Raw genomic sequence first — 14,526 nt, forward strand, 5'->3', positions numbered from 1 at the left:
GAGGCTGCTGTCGACTCACTTTTGGACAGACTTTCTGACTGACTGAGCGAACGATCGGCTGACCCACCCTGACCCTTCCCTAAACCCAACCAACACATTTCAAAAGCAATCCAAAAAAAGAAAAGCCCTCGTCTGACTTTTTTTTTACCACATCCTCACCCTGCTTTTTACTTGTTTGTTTTATATTTTGGGTTCTGTTTTTGTCTTACCTGCTTTCTGGAACCGCTCTTCACCGGATTCGAACCCCCGTCTTCGTGGTCAACTCCTCTCTGCATCTCAAATCCGCCGACGGATGTGGCGCGCTAACGGGACAAACTGGTTGCAGCCGTAATGCCCTCCCTATGGAGGTAAGTGGTCAGCTGGTAAGCGCGAAAAGGAACGCCGTCACACCGCCTCGTAGCGTTCGTTTAAAGAAATGAAATGCAGCCATACGTACCTCCACCTACATAATTCGCTGTCTCCAGAAACGTCCGCAGGGCTACGTTTTCACAATGAGCCTGTCTTGGCTTTAGTCTTTACTTTGGCCATAATATGCTCTGCTTTTCTAATAATAACAGTTTTTTTCCCACATATTTTTTTTATTATCTAGAAAGACAGTTCCAAGAAAAACTGCTTACAAAAACACAACAAGGTGCTGAATCCACACAATGGAAATAATGCAGATTTGGACGTCAATGCGAACTCGATCAGACCTTTAAAGATGGACCTCCTCGTATTGGTGTCTTGTGCGTTCATTTCTCATTTTATTCTGTTACAGCTATAAAGTGCATCTTATAATCGTTTCCCTATGATTTAGGCAAAAAAGGAAGCACAATTTCATACGGGACGTTTACAATTCAGTATTCCTTAATAAAGATGAGCAATGATGAGGTCAAGAGCGCTGTCAAAGCCCAGCTCAGTCAAATTGGCACACCACTAGACACAGAACAGGTAACAAATAGTCAAACTAAAAACTAAATGAACAAAACTCTGGACCAGATTTACTGAAAAAAGAGACTATATCCAGGCCTGTAGCCAGCCTGGTGAAAGGGCTGGTTCTTTTTTTCCTCAGAAAGTGGACCACCTCATTTTCTATTTAATTATGAGGTTTAAATACTGCATTATAGTGACATTTTAAGCTCTATTTTTTGCTGGATTAACTTGTCGGATGGTCACGTAACCATACTTTTAGATGTACCAAAAGCAGTTCCTAGAGATTTAGAATAAAGAAATCAAGTCAATTCAAATCAACTCGAGCTTTATTGCCATTTCGCTACATGTGTGGACATACAGAGGAACGAAATGCTGTGTCTCGCAGGACAGCGGTGCTACATAAATGAATCATAAATACAAACACAACACTGGACATAAGAGCTATTTTAAAAAACCTATGCATAACTAACATATACTATAAGACACTTAACTATGCACATAAGACGGGCTATACAAGTACTTTTACATGAGACTGAACAATGTTGTGCAGGATATTGTGCAAGAGAAGTATTAAAGGTGAATATTGTGCAAAAGAGGTATTTAAATTATTTAAATATGAAAACAATATCAGGGTGGCGCAGTGGGTAGCACGATCGACTCACAGCAAGACGGTTGCTGGTTCAAGAACCGGCTGGGTGGGTTGGCATTTCTGTGTGGAGTTTGCATGTTCTCCCTGTGTTTGCATGGGTTTTCTCCGGGTGCTCCGGTTTCCCCCAAAGTCCAAAGACATGCGGTGAATTGGGTTAGCTAAATCATCCGTAGTGCATGTGTGTGAATAAGTGTGTATGGGTGTTTCCCAGTGATGGGTTGCAGCTGGAAGGGCATCCGCTGCATAAAACATACGCTGGATAAGTTGGCGGTTCATTCCGCTGTGGCAACCCCAGAATAATAAAGAGACTAAGCCAAAAAAAAGAGAAATGAATGAGTTATTTAAATAGTCTAAATGTGATAACAATATTTATTTTTACAATACAAATTTATTACATCGCATATCATTATAAAAATTGTAATTTGTTAAGTTTTAAAGGGCACCTATGGTAAAAAATCTACTTTTCAAGCTGTTTGGACAGCCATATTTGCATGTATGGTGTATAGACTGTCATATTGGAGTGAAATAAGCACACCCAGTGCTTTTTTTTCAATTTAATTTTAAAAAACGGTGGACCAATTGGAGCTGTTTTCAGATCGACCGCAACTTTACGTAGGAGTGCGGTCCCCCCGCCCACCAATATTGATTGACAGGCGCGTCATCATATCCTCAGTTTGTTGATTCACGTCCGCCATTTTCAGCGTGAGTCGAAGCGATATCACTAAAGGAACACCCTGGCTCTATTTTTAGATGCAAGGCTCATTGGGCTCAACACAAGATCAATATTCTCCACATTATCGCTCTAATCGGAATTATTGGTTGTATCTTTAGGTAGGTTTGCAAACATGTGTACTTCTCATCGAGTCTACCTTATACTGCATTTCTCCCGATCCCAGAAGCTCCCTGTGATCTTAACTAGCATGCGTTTTAGAATTCTAAACATAGGTTTCTATCAGGGTACACTCAAGTCGACGGCTGGGCGCCGCGGACCGCTGCAGAAACCTATGTTTAGAATTCAAAAATGCGTTGCGATACGATTCGGGACACTTCATGTTTCTGCCGCACCACAGATAGTGTCTGGTGTGCCGTGTCGCGGCTTTGAGCGGCGCATCCGGTGCCTCAGTCAAAGTTAATTCAGTGTGCGTGGTTATTAGTTTCTGTGTACAAGCTCGGCACTTGAAACTAGCACACAGTTGGCTGTAAAACTATACAAAGACACAAATGATTTTGTACTCTCTGCTTGGTCTGTGTCTGAGCCGTACATGTACGACTGAATGCAGATCCTCTCAGTCTGCCTGTCTGTGTTGCAAACACAGAGCGCGTGAGCTCATGGCCCCGCCCCCTTGTTACGTTGGGCGGGAAGCCGAAACTAGTCTACATGTGAAGCAACACACCCATAAATCAGCAAACTGTGGACACACCCCCAACATGACCCCTTTTAACACATTATAATAAAAAAATCTGAATTGTGTTTTGAACTGAACCTAAACTGGCACACTCAGAAGAACCATAATATTAATATTAAATCATAAAAAAGAGGTAAACTAGGTGCCCTTTAAATTAAAAACTGTAGTCTATTGTCATTTATAAGTCAAATGATAAACTGGCCAGCACATTTCCTTCAGAATGGGAAGTCACGGCGTACCAAACTGACAGCCAACACAGCATTCCTCTTGATCTTAAAGCCTTCTTCAATGAGTTATTTTCACAATTTTTTGTGGCATAGCAGTCAAAATAGGACACATGAGCTCATGTGTGTCCCTTTAAGGTTAAGGTTAAGCATTTAGTTCTTTAACAAAGGCTACACAATATATACAGTTGAAGTCAAAATTATTAGCGCTCTTGTGAAACATTTTTCAAATATTTCTGAAGTGATATTCAATGGAGCAAAGAAATTTTGACAGTAATTCCGGTGATATTTTTTTTCCCGGCTGGAATAAAAACAGTTCTTAATTTTTTTTAACAATTTTAAGGTCAATATTATTAGCCCCCTTAAGCAACGTTTTTTCCTGATTGTCTACAGAACAAACAACTGTTTTACAATTAGGGCACCGCAATAACAATGGTGGAAAAAAAAAGAGCAAAATGACCACACCAAGTCTTAGCAAAACATTTTACATCATTTATTTAATGCAAATACAATAAGGCCAGTTGCAAAAATTACTGTTTGCACACATTTTCATCATTAAATGTTCCCTAAGTTAAAAACTTTACAAGTAAATCTGGTCCTATTTTTTATTATGTGTGTTGTTTTTTGACTGTATATATATATATATATATATATATATATATATATATATATATATATATATATATATATATATATATATATATATATATATATATATATATATATATATGTGTGTGTGTGTGTGTGTGTGTGTGTGTGTGCGTGTAATAAGTATATGTATATATATGTATGTATGTATGTATGTGTGTGTGTGTGTGTGTTTGTGTGTGTGTGTAATACATATTTGCTAATATTCGTTTTCCAATTGCAGTTCAAAGAAGACCTTCTGTTACAGATCTCTTCACTTTTAGAGGACTCTGAACCCCTCCAGCCCTCAGACGTGCTGTCTTACGCGAATGATTTAGTAAACATCATTAAAGATGAAGGCAAAATGACTGTTACTGCTCAGGTAATACTGTGACCAAGCGTATCATCATTAGAAATGTGAACAAATGCTATTACTGGGGCGCCACGGTGGCTCAGTGGTTAGCACTGTCGCCTCACAGAAAGAAAATCGCTTGTTCGATTCCCGGGTGGGTCAATTGGCCTTTCTGTGTGAAGTTTGCATGTTTGCAGGGTTTCCTCCGGATGCTCTCAAGTGCAAAGACATGCGCTATAGGTGAATTGGATGAACTAAATTGACCGTAGTGTATGAGTGTGTGTGAATGTGAGAGTGTTTTTCCCAGAAATGGGTTGCGGCTGGAAGGGCATCCGCTACGTAAAATATGCCAGAATAGTTGGTGGTTCATTCCGCTTTGATGACCCCTGATAAATAAGCGACTAAGCAGAAGGAAAATGAATGAATGAATGCTATTACTGCATAACAGCTGATTGAGCCATCTTCTTTTTTTTCACAGGAATATGCTGGTCAAATATTAAGTGTTATCGGTAGCTCCCTGACCTCCATTGATCTAACTCCGGGTAACATCTCTGCACTAGCTGGCACAGCCACACTCATTGTACAGTCTTCTAGTCACCTTCTTGGTGCCTTTGACAGGGACAAAGAGGTAGGTTTTACAAATAACCTTAACATCATTTAAGTTGGTTATTAGCTTATTGACTATCTAATTGTAAAAATAAAGAAACAGCTTGATGACCAAGGTGAAAACAGTCTAAAGGCATGTAATTTTATTACATTAAAGGTGACATAATGAAAATGTTTTTTTTCCCACTTTATAATGTTGCTATTCCTTTTCACAATGCTTAAAAGACTTTTAGGGACTGAAGATACAAAGTGATGGAGTGTTTTGGGTGTATTTTTATCCCATTCTTCCTGCAAACAAGTCTTAAGAGTAGGGGTCTTTGTTGTTGCATTTTGCACTTTACACGTTCTCTATTGGAGACGGGTCGGGACTGCAGGCAGGCCAGTCAAGTACCTGTATCCCCTTGTGCACATCACGATTTTGCCAAGTACGATGCAATCGTGGATTAACATCTATGTTGTAGGAACATCTACTGTATACCTATTCCCTACCCCTAAACCCAACCATAACTGTAAATTATTCCCAAAATCAGAGGGGAGTAATAGTTTGATAACAATCATGTAGTGCATAAACCTAAACATAAGCCTAAACTTAACATAATCGGTAAACATATCCCTTAAATCTGATTGGCTGATTGGAATGTTGTTCCAGGATCAACATAGATGTTAATCCAGAAACAGGTCCTACTTGGTAAAATCAGGTTGGCGATCTTCTTCCTCTGCAGCCAAGACTTTGTAATGTGTGCAAGTTTTGCATTGTCTTGTTGAAATATGCATTGGGTGTCCCTGGAAAAGAAGACAGCATATTGTGCTCCAAAATCTCGATGTAGTTTTCAGCATTAATGGTGCCATCACAGACGTGCAAGATACCTTTGCCAAGGGCACTTACCCAACCCCATACCATGACAGACCATGGCTTTTGGACTTATTGCTGGTAACAGTCTGGATGATCCTTTTCTTCTTTGGTCAGGAGCACATGATGTCCATTTCTCCCCTAAAATACCTGGAATACTGATTTATCTGACCACAGTACACATTTCCACTGTGTGATAGTCTGTTCCAGATGCCTCCAAGACCAGAGATGTCGACGGCGCTTTTGGACACTGTTAACATAGGGCTTCCTTTTGGCACAGTACAGTTTTCACTTGCATTTGTGGATGTAACTACATATTGTGGTACTTGACAAAGGTTTGCCAAAGTAGTCCTGAGCCCATGTGGTGATATTGCTTATGATGAATGACGATTCTTGATGCAGTGCCGCCTGAGGGATCGGAGATCACAGTTGTTTAGCTTAAGCTTGTGCCCTTGTCCTTTAACGCACTGAAATTTCTACAGATTCCTTGAATCTTTTAATGAACTGTTGAAGGTGAAATATCCAAATGTCTTCCCATCTTTCTTTGAGGAACATCGTTTTTAAACAACTCAATGATTTTCTCATGTGTTTTTTGGCAAACTGAACAAACTTCAGCCCATATAAATTGTTTTCAGCCAGCTACCTTAAAAATAGTAAATCTAATGAATCATTTTTTTCAGTGTATGTTGTGTTCGAGTTGTGTTGGGACAACATGAAGGAATTAAGTTAACTTATTAGTTTTTACCAATTTAAGTGGATTGAACATAAAGCAATTAAGTTGTCCCAAAAAAACTTAAGGACTGTGTTATTTCAGCTTATTTTAAACAAGTAATTTGAACAAACAGCAAACTTAATTTTTTGCAACCCAGGCTCATTCTGAAAACATACCTCTACAGACGTTTCTGGAGGCCGCGAAATACATCCCGGCAGCACGAGTTCACTGTGTACACTTTTTGAGATCTCAAATTTTCCTCGCGGTTGCCATTCGTGCCAGCTGTTCTCGCATAAACCCACCAGAGGCCGCTGTTGACTCACTTTTGACAGACTTTTTGACTGACTGAGCGAACGATCTGCTGACCCACCCTCCCCCTTCCCTAAACCCAACCAATTTCATCGATTAGCCCGCCCACCCGCTTCCCTAAACCCAACCAACACGTTTTAAAAGCAATCCAAAAAAACAAAAGCCCTCGTTGGCTTTCTGGAACCGCTCTTCTCCGGAACTCCTCTCTGTGTCTCAAGGCTGCCGACGTACGTGGCGCGCTAACCGGACAAACTGGATGCAGCCGGAATGCCGTCCATATGGAGGTAAGCAGGCAGCTGGTAAGCGCGAAAAGGAACAACGTCACACCGCTCCGTAGCATTCGTTTAAAAAAATGAAATGCAGCCATATGTACCTCTGGCTACGTAATTCACTGTCTCCAGAAACGTCTGTAGGGTTACGTTTTCACAATGAGCCTGTGTCGATTTTTTGAGTGTAGTTCAAGATGGTCTAGCAGATATGAGAAGCTAGAAAACGGTGATCATGTTTCAAAACAACTCAAGAAATTTGCATATGTGTTCTCCTTGCCTTTTAGAGTGATATCACTAATTATCTGCTCAGCGCGGTGGACTCTGTGCACACTTTCCTGCTAGCAAATAAAATTCCTGATCAGGAGCCTGCTGTCATCAGCACTACAAATCTTAACATCTATGCTAACAGGTAAAGACAATCAGAATTCAAATAATCTTTTTCATTAATGAAAAAATTACAACGTTTTGGTGTTTTGATTTTTTTTCTGGTTAGGCTATCTCCACATAATCTTCAGAAAGAGCCTTTCACTGTCGTAAACAGTTCAGCCAGCTTCAAGCTGCCAAACCTGGGCTCCGATATCCTGCCTGTGGGTGAACCAGTGGATGTGAAGGTGTGTATTAAACAAAAAGCTCTTTTAAAAAACTGTCTTTAAAAAAAACAAAAAAATTCTCTAATTAATTTATTAAACATCATAATTTATTAAACAACTATTTATATGTGTGTGTGTGTGTGTGTGTGTGTGTGTGTGTGTGTGTGTGTGTGTGTGTGTGTGTGTGTGTGTGTGTGTGTGTGTGTGTGTGTGTGTGTGTGTGTGTGTGTGAGTGTTTTTTAAAGAAATATTTTTGAGAGAAAAAGGGTTTTAATTTTTTTTTTTTACATGTAAAACTGCTTTTATTGTAGCTAAAATAAAACAAATAAGACTTTCTCCAGAATAAAAAAAATATTATAGGAAATACTGTGAAAAATTCCTTGGTCTACTAAACATCATTTGGGAAATATTTGAACAAAAACAAAATTACAGGAGGGCTAATAATTTTGAATTCAGCAGTATGTATGTATGTATGTATGAATGTATGTATATATATATATATATATATATATATATGTTTGTGTATACATGTGTGTGTGTGTGTGTGTGTGTGTGTGTGTGTGTGTGTGTGTGTGTGTGTGTATATATATATATATGCAGGGTTTATTAGGAGAGGTCAGGCAATGGTCAGGCAAGCAACGGTTGACACAGGGGCAAACAGATGTATGCAGGAAATGCATGCGTGGTCAATAAACAGGCAGTTGGTCAAAAGGCAGGCAGCAGAAAGAAATAAACAATGCAACAAAGCAAGAATCTAACATGGCAAGGCAAGGAAACTGCATTGTAATGTCACCAATATTAAGACAAGCCTTATCAACTGGTGTGTGTCTATGGTGCTTTTAAGGTTCATGTAATATATAAAGGGCATCACGGTGGCACACGGTGGGTATAGCACGATCGCCTCACAGCAAGAAGGTCGCTGGTTCGAGCTTCGGCTGGGTCAGTTGGCATTTCTGTGTGGAGTTTGCATGTTTTCCACGTGTTGGCGTGGGTTTCCTCCGGGTGCTCCGATTTCCCTCACAAGTCCAAAGACGTGCGCTATAGGTGAATTGGGTGAGCTAAATTGTATGTAGTGTATGTGTGTAAATGGGTGTTTATGGATGTTTCCCAGTGATGGGTTTAAGCTGGAAGGGCATCCGCTACATAAAAATATGCAGGACAAGTCGGCGGTTCATGCCACTGTGGTAACCCCAGATTAATAAAGGGACTAAGCCGAAAAAAAAATTATGATGTATATATAGTGTTGGGTGTAATTAGTTACAAATACGTTTCTGCTGAAAAAAAAATTAAGGGATTACTTTTCATTTAAGGTAATTTAATTACAGAGTAATATATCATTATTATTACAGAATAATTTCATAATATTGAAAATATTACAGAATAGTATTTGCAATTTAGGAATATCTATAATTTATCATACGTTTAATAATAAAATATTGAGAAATTAGTTCATGACAATAAAAGGTATAAATTTAGAAAAACAGTGTAATTTTAATAATTTTGTTTGTTATTCAGATTTTTTCTATTTAACTAAAGAAAAATGGGCGGTTCGTTCCGCTGTGGCGACCCCGGATTAATAAAGTGACTAAGCCAAAAAGAAAATGAACAAATGAACTAAAGAAAAATGTATTTGTCCAACAATTACACATACAGAAACAGTAAAATGTATATATATGATATACAGTTTCAAGAAAAAGTATGTAAACCCTTTGGGATTACTTGGATTTCGGCAAAAAATTTCACAGAAAAAAAATGGTTGTGAATGTTTACATGTTGAGTAAAAACATGAAAATATATAGTATTTGTGTGGTTTTAGTTTGAGCAGACTGTGTTTTTCTATTATTGTGACTTAAATGAAGATCAAAACTCTACAGAAAATTTTCTGTGAAATTGATCTGGAAATCCAAGTAATCCCAAAGTGTTCACATACTTTTTCTTGTATACTCACCTGCATACTGCAAATAGCTTTTGCAAATAGCAATGTTTCAGATCTGCTGTGCATAATACAGTAAACATATATGCTCTTTAATCACAGATGGCACATTACAACATTGATCCATGGGCTGAAGGTCATCCTATTTCAAGTATTGTGGCCAGCATGTCCCTCTCCAAAACAAACGGCTCTGGCATTCCTGTGGCAAACCTCACTGAGGAGATTGAGGTAAAATCACCAGTGCCAATAGTTCATAATAAATAAACTAATTAAAACTAAAAGAAAAAAGTTAAAACAGAAAATTGCAATTTCTGACGAATTGCCAAATGAATTTGTTATAATAAAAAAATGACAAGTGGACTTATAATAACGTCTCAATCTGATTTTAAGACATAACACCACATGTGAATGGGTTAAAAGGTAATATTTTAACTGCTAAATCTCAATATACTTCCCAAATGTATTTATTATGCTTCGTTAAGACAATGATTTTTATTAAATGTTAATAATATTCAAATTATGAATTATTTACTTGAACAAAAAAATTGGGAAACACTTTAAGAAACACAAATTTGAACATTTGACAATGATCCCACAGAAGTCTTTAATTTTTTATTATGTTTTCTGATTATTGCTGAAATGAATGAGTGCTGATGTAAAGTAATAGATTTATGCCATTTATTAATTATGTTTAAAATCAGCATTAGACAAAGTGTTTGATTAAAATGATTTCGGTCACTGTTAAACTGCTAAAAGTTCACTAATAAAATTAATAAAAATTAAACAAATAAAATGAAAACTGAAATTATATAATTGAATAATTATAATGGATTTATTTTATGTGGTCAAGTGTGAAATATTTAATTTAGGAAGAATGAAGTATGATTTTAGGATCATTGGATCATGCATTTCAGCAGATTGAGAGATGTTGTGTGTTTTGTCCTTAAACAGTTCCTGTGTGTAGGACTAGTTTTTATATGTCATCCAAATCCTTTTGTTTTGTTTTTTGCAGCAATTTTGAATGTTGTAGCTGTGAAAAACCTGAAATCGTTCAGCGTAGTCATAAAGAACTGTAATGCAGTCAAAACCTGTCTGGAACTTCTTTAGCTGTGCATTTATCTGAAAATAACCGCACACTTTAGTATGTTCATCAGCCAATCAGAATCAAGCATTCAAAGACACCGTAGTATAAAATACCTACTTATTTAAAAACCTATTTACCATATAACTGTAAGTTAACTGTGCTTGTATATAATAACTAACTAATAAAAGCTATTAGTTACTTGTTAGTTAGTTATTATTAACTAATAAAGCTATGGTAACTAATAAAATCACTATACAAATCAATTTTAATTGATTAAATTAAATTAAATTAAATTAAATTAAATTAAATTAAATTAAATTAAATTAAATTAAATTAAATTAAATTAAATTAAATTAAATTAAATTAAATTAAATTAATATTTTGGATGTTTTTTTTTTATTAATATGAAAGAAATCAAGTTATAAAAGCAAAATAGGCCAAAAAGTGTTTGGAACCTGTCTGGAACTTCTTTAGCTGTGCATTTATCTGAAAATAACCGCACACTTTAGTATGTTCATCAGCCAATCAGAATCAAGCATTCAAAGACACCGTAATATAAAATACCTACTTATTTAAAAACCTATTTACTAAATAACTGTAGGTTAACTGTGCTTGTATATAATAACTAACTAATAAAAGCTATTAGTTACTAGTTAGTTAGTTAGTTATTATTAACTAATAAAGCTATGGTAAGTAATAAAATCACTATACAAATCAATTTTAATTGATTAAATTAAATTAAATTAAATTAAATTAAATTAAATTAAATTAAATTAAATTAAATTAAATTAAATTAAATTAAATTAAATTAAATTAAATTAATATTTTGGATGTTTTTTTAATTAATCTGAAAGAAATCAAGTTCTAAAAGCAAAATAGGCCAAAAAGTGTTTTGTCACAGCACATATAAGCTGACATGTTTGAAAACTTCAGTAATACCAGCTCTGCTTTTGGGTAGCAGAAATAAAAGTAGTACATTTTCTGATATATATTTATATATATATATATATATATATATATATATATATATATATATATATATATATATATATATATATATATATATATATATATATATATATATATATATATATATGTATATATATATACACTGTATAGTTTTCCCCTTCTATCATATTTTTCTTATTCTTATAAGTTATATTATATAATATCTTATATTATTCTTATGTATAACATCAGTTTACATGCGCACATAAAGCATATATTGCTGAAAGAGAAAAGATGGATGTACAGAATTTGTGCTTATATTTCTGAGTGTATTCAGATATAAGTTCTCTGACATGTACCTGATGTTAGTGTAATACTCTTTGAGAAATTAAAAAAGAATTCAAAATCTAAAACAATCCTTGTACCTTACCATGAAAATAGTGCACATTATTACTTGAATCTTTTATGCATTGTTAAATTGTTTCTGGCAATGTATTATAAGAAGAGGATTCAATTAGACTTTTTCTTAATCTCCAGATCTTTTTACCGAGGTTGAATGCCTCAACGGTGGACACCTCGGATCTAGACCTGGGACACTACAGTACTACAGTCATCAATATAACCACCCCCAATATTACCCTAGTCATCAAGCTCAGTCCGTCTGAAGATTTAACACTGCTGGTACTTTTGGGTTATCAGAGTCAGCCTACTGAAGGAAACAACAAAGCCACGGTTACACTTCCACAGCAAGGAAACTCACAAGGTACAGTAAATCAATAGGTTGTTTAATGGGTAAAACATGTATTGTTCTCTGATGAGTCCACTTTCGCTGTTTTTCCCACATCCCGGAGAGTTATGGTGTGGAGAAACCCCAAAGAAACGTACATCCTAGACTGTTGCATGCCCAGAGTGAAGCAATCCATGATGGTTTGGGCTGCAATTTCATGGCATACCCTAGGCCCAATATTTGTGCTAGATGGGCACATCACTGTCAAGAACTACAGAAGACCATTTTGGAAGACCATATGCACCCAATGGTTTAAACATCGTATCCTAAAAGCTGTGCTGTGTATTAGGAAGATAATGCACCAATACACACACTAAAACTAGTGACAGAGTGGTTTGATGAACATGAAAGTTAAGTTGAACATCTGCCATGGCCTGCACAGTCACCAGATAGAAATATTGTTGAGTCACTTTGAGGTGTTTGTGAAGAGTGAATCAGGAAATTTTTCCTTCATCAGCATCACGTAGTTGCCTGGGCACAATTCTGCAAGAAGAATGGCTCAAAATCCCTCTGGCCATTGTGCAGGACTTGTATCTGTCATTCCCAAGACAAATTAATACTCTACTGGCCGCAAAAAAAATTAGGCCCTACACCACACAAAGGTATTATTGTTGTCTAAAACCAGGCATTTCAGTTTTATTGTCCAACCCTTGTATTTATAGTGTAGGGTGTAAGAAGATACAAATACTTTATAAAAATAAATAAGGGATAGAAAATAAAAAAATACAGTGGTTCTTTAATAGGTAAAACATGTATTGTTCTCTGATGAGTCCATCTTCACTGTCTTTCCCACATCCCGGAGAGTTATGGTGTGGAGAAACCCCAAAGAACCATACCACCCAGACTGTTGCATGCCCAGAGTGAAGCATGGGGTTGATCAGTCATGGTTTGGACTGCAATTTCATGGCATACCCTAGGCCCAATACTTGTGCTAGATGGGCACGTCACTGTCAAGAACTACAGAAGACCATTCTGGAAGACCATATGAACCCAATGGTTTACACATTGTTTCCTAAAGGCTGTGCCGTGTATTAGGAAGATAATGCACCAATACACACACTAAGACTGGTGACAGAGTGGTTTGATGAACATGAAAGTTAAGTTAAACATCTGCCATGGCCTGCACAGTCACCAGATGTAAATATTACTACTTTTAGTATATTACTACTTTTCTTATTTCTTTTTTTCTTTCACAGACGAAAGGTACACGTGGGTTCTGGGTCCTGATGACTTGGCCCTAGATGTTGGGGTTTACAACCTTCTCATACGGCCTAAAGTTCCTCCAGGTGTAAAGTCTATCAATGCTTCGGTAACTGTTACAAGTGTTACTGCTCAGTGCATTTTCTGGGAACAGGCCAGAGCCAACTGGAGTGACCACGGCTGTAGGGTGAGTGTCATTAGAGCATCCTTTAAACAGGATTAAATGCATTTAGGGTCTGAAAATGTTGGAATTTTCTCAGAATATGTATTTAACGTTGGAGTCATTTCACTATGATTTTGATATGGTGTGTTTGAATCAGTTCAGTGCTTAAAGGGACAGTTCACCCAAAAATGAAAATTTACAGTACTCACCCTTCACTTGTTTCAAACCTGTTTGAGTTTCTTTGTTCTGTTGAAGAGGAAAGAAGACATTTTGAAGAAAGCAGGGAACCCGCATCCATTGACTTCCATAGTTTTTCTTACTGTGGAAGTCAATGGTTACAGGTTTTCAACTTTCTCTTAAATAGATTATCTTGTGTTCAACAGAAGAAAGAAACCCATAAAAGTTCATGAGGATGAGTTTAAGGATTTTTTTGGTGAACTATCCCTTTAATGTCATTTTCATTAAACACTAACAAGGCCTTACCTCTGAAAGCTTTAGCTGTGCTTATTTATTTTTTAGGTTGGCCCTAAAACGACTCCATATGTTACCCAGTGTTTGTGTACCCATTTAACCTTCTTCGGGAACAGTTTTTTCGTCATGCCCAATACGGTAGATCCAACCAAGTCTGCTCAGCTTTTTTCCAACTTCGCCCAGAACCCGGTGGTAGTGTGCTTTATCGGGGCGATTTTTGTGGCGTTCATCCTGACAGCGGCGTGGGCTCGCAGGAAGGACCTAAAGGACAAAGCCAAGGTCTGTCTACAACTTTACTAAGTTTATGGTCTCTGGGTGCTAACTACCACCCATGTAATATTTTAAAATCACCATAAACATTCAACCCAGGCTCATTGTGAATATGTACCCCTGTATATATTTCTGGAGAGCGTGGAATACATCTCAGGAGCTTT

General features: G+C 36.8%; 1 protein-coding gene across 1 annotated transcript in view; it reads left to right on the forward strand.

Annotated features, from left to right (window-relative positions):
* The window catches only part of pkd1l2b (polycystic kidney disease 1 like 2b), a 78,479-nt gene that overhangs the window by 19,299 nt on the left and 44,654 nt on the right, over nt 1-14,526 (forward strand). Inside the window, exons 8-17 of the mRNA XM_056462370.1 lie at nt 590-725; nt 797-930; nt 4,063-4,200; nt 4,649-4,798; nt 7,201-7,325; nt 7,410-7,527; nt 9,542-9,667; nt 12,009-12,234; nt 13,455-13,645; nt 14,141-14,371. Of these exons, the coding sequence (XP_056318345.1) occupies nt 590-725; nt 797-930; nt 4,063-4,200; nt 4,649-4,798; nt 7,201-7,325; nt 7,410-7,527; nt 9,542-9,667; nt 12,009-12,234; nt 13,455-13,645; nt 14,141-14,371 (1,575 nt within the window). The remainder of the gene's footprint in view (nt 1-589; nt 726-796; nt 931-4,062; nt 4,201-4,648; nt 4,799-7,200; nt 7,326-7,409; nt 7,528-9,541; nt 9,668-12,008; nt 12,235-13,454; nt 13,646-14,140; nt 14,372-14,526) is intronic.

The sequence above is a fragment of the Danio aesculapii genome, chromosome 7 (assembly GCF_903798145.1).
Source record: "Danio aesculapii chromosome 7, fDanAes4.1, whole genome shotgun sequence".
NCBI classification, from domain to species: Eukaryota; Metazoa; Chordata; class Actinopteri; order Cypriniformes; family Danionidae; genus Danio; species Danio aesculapii.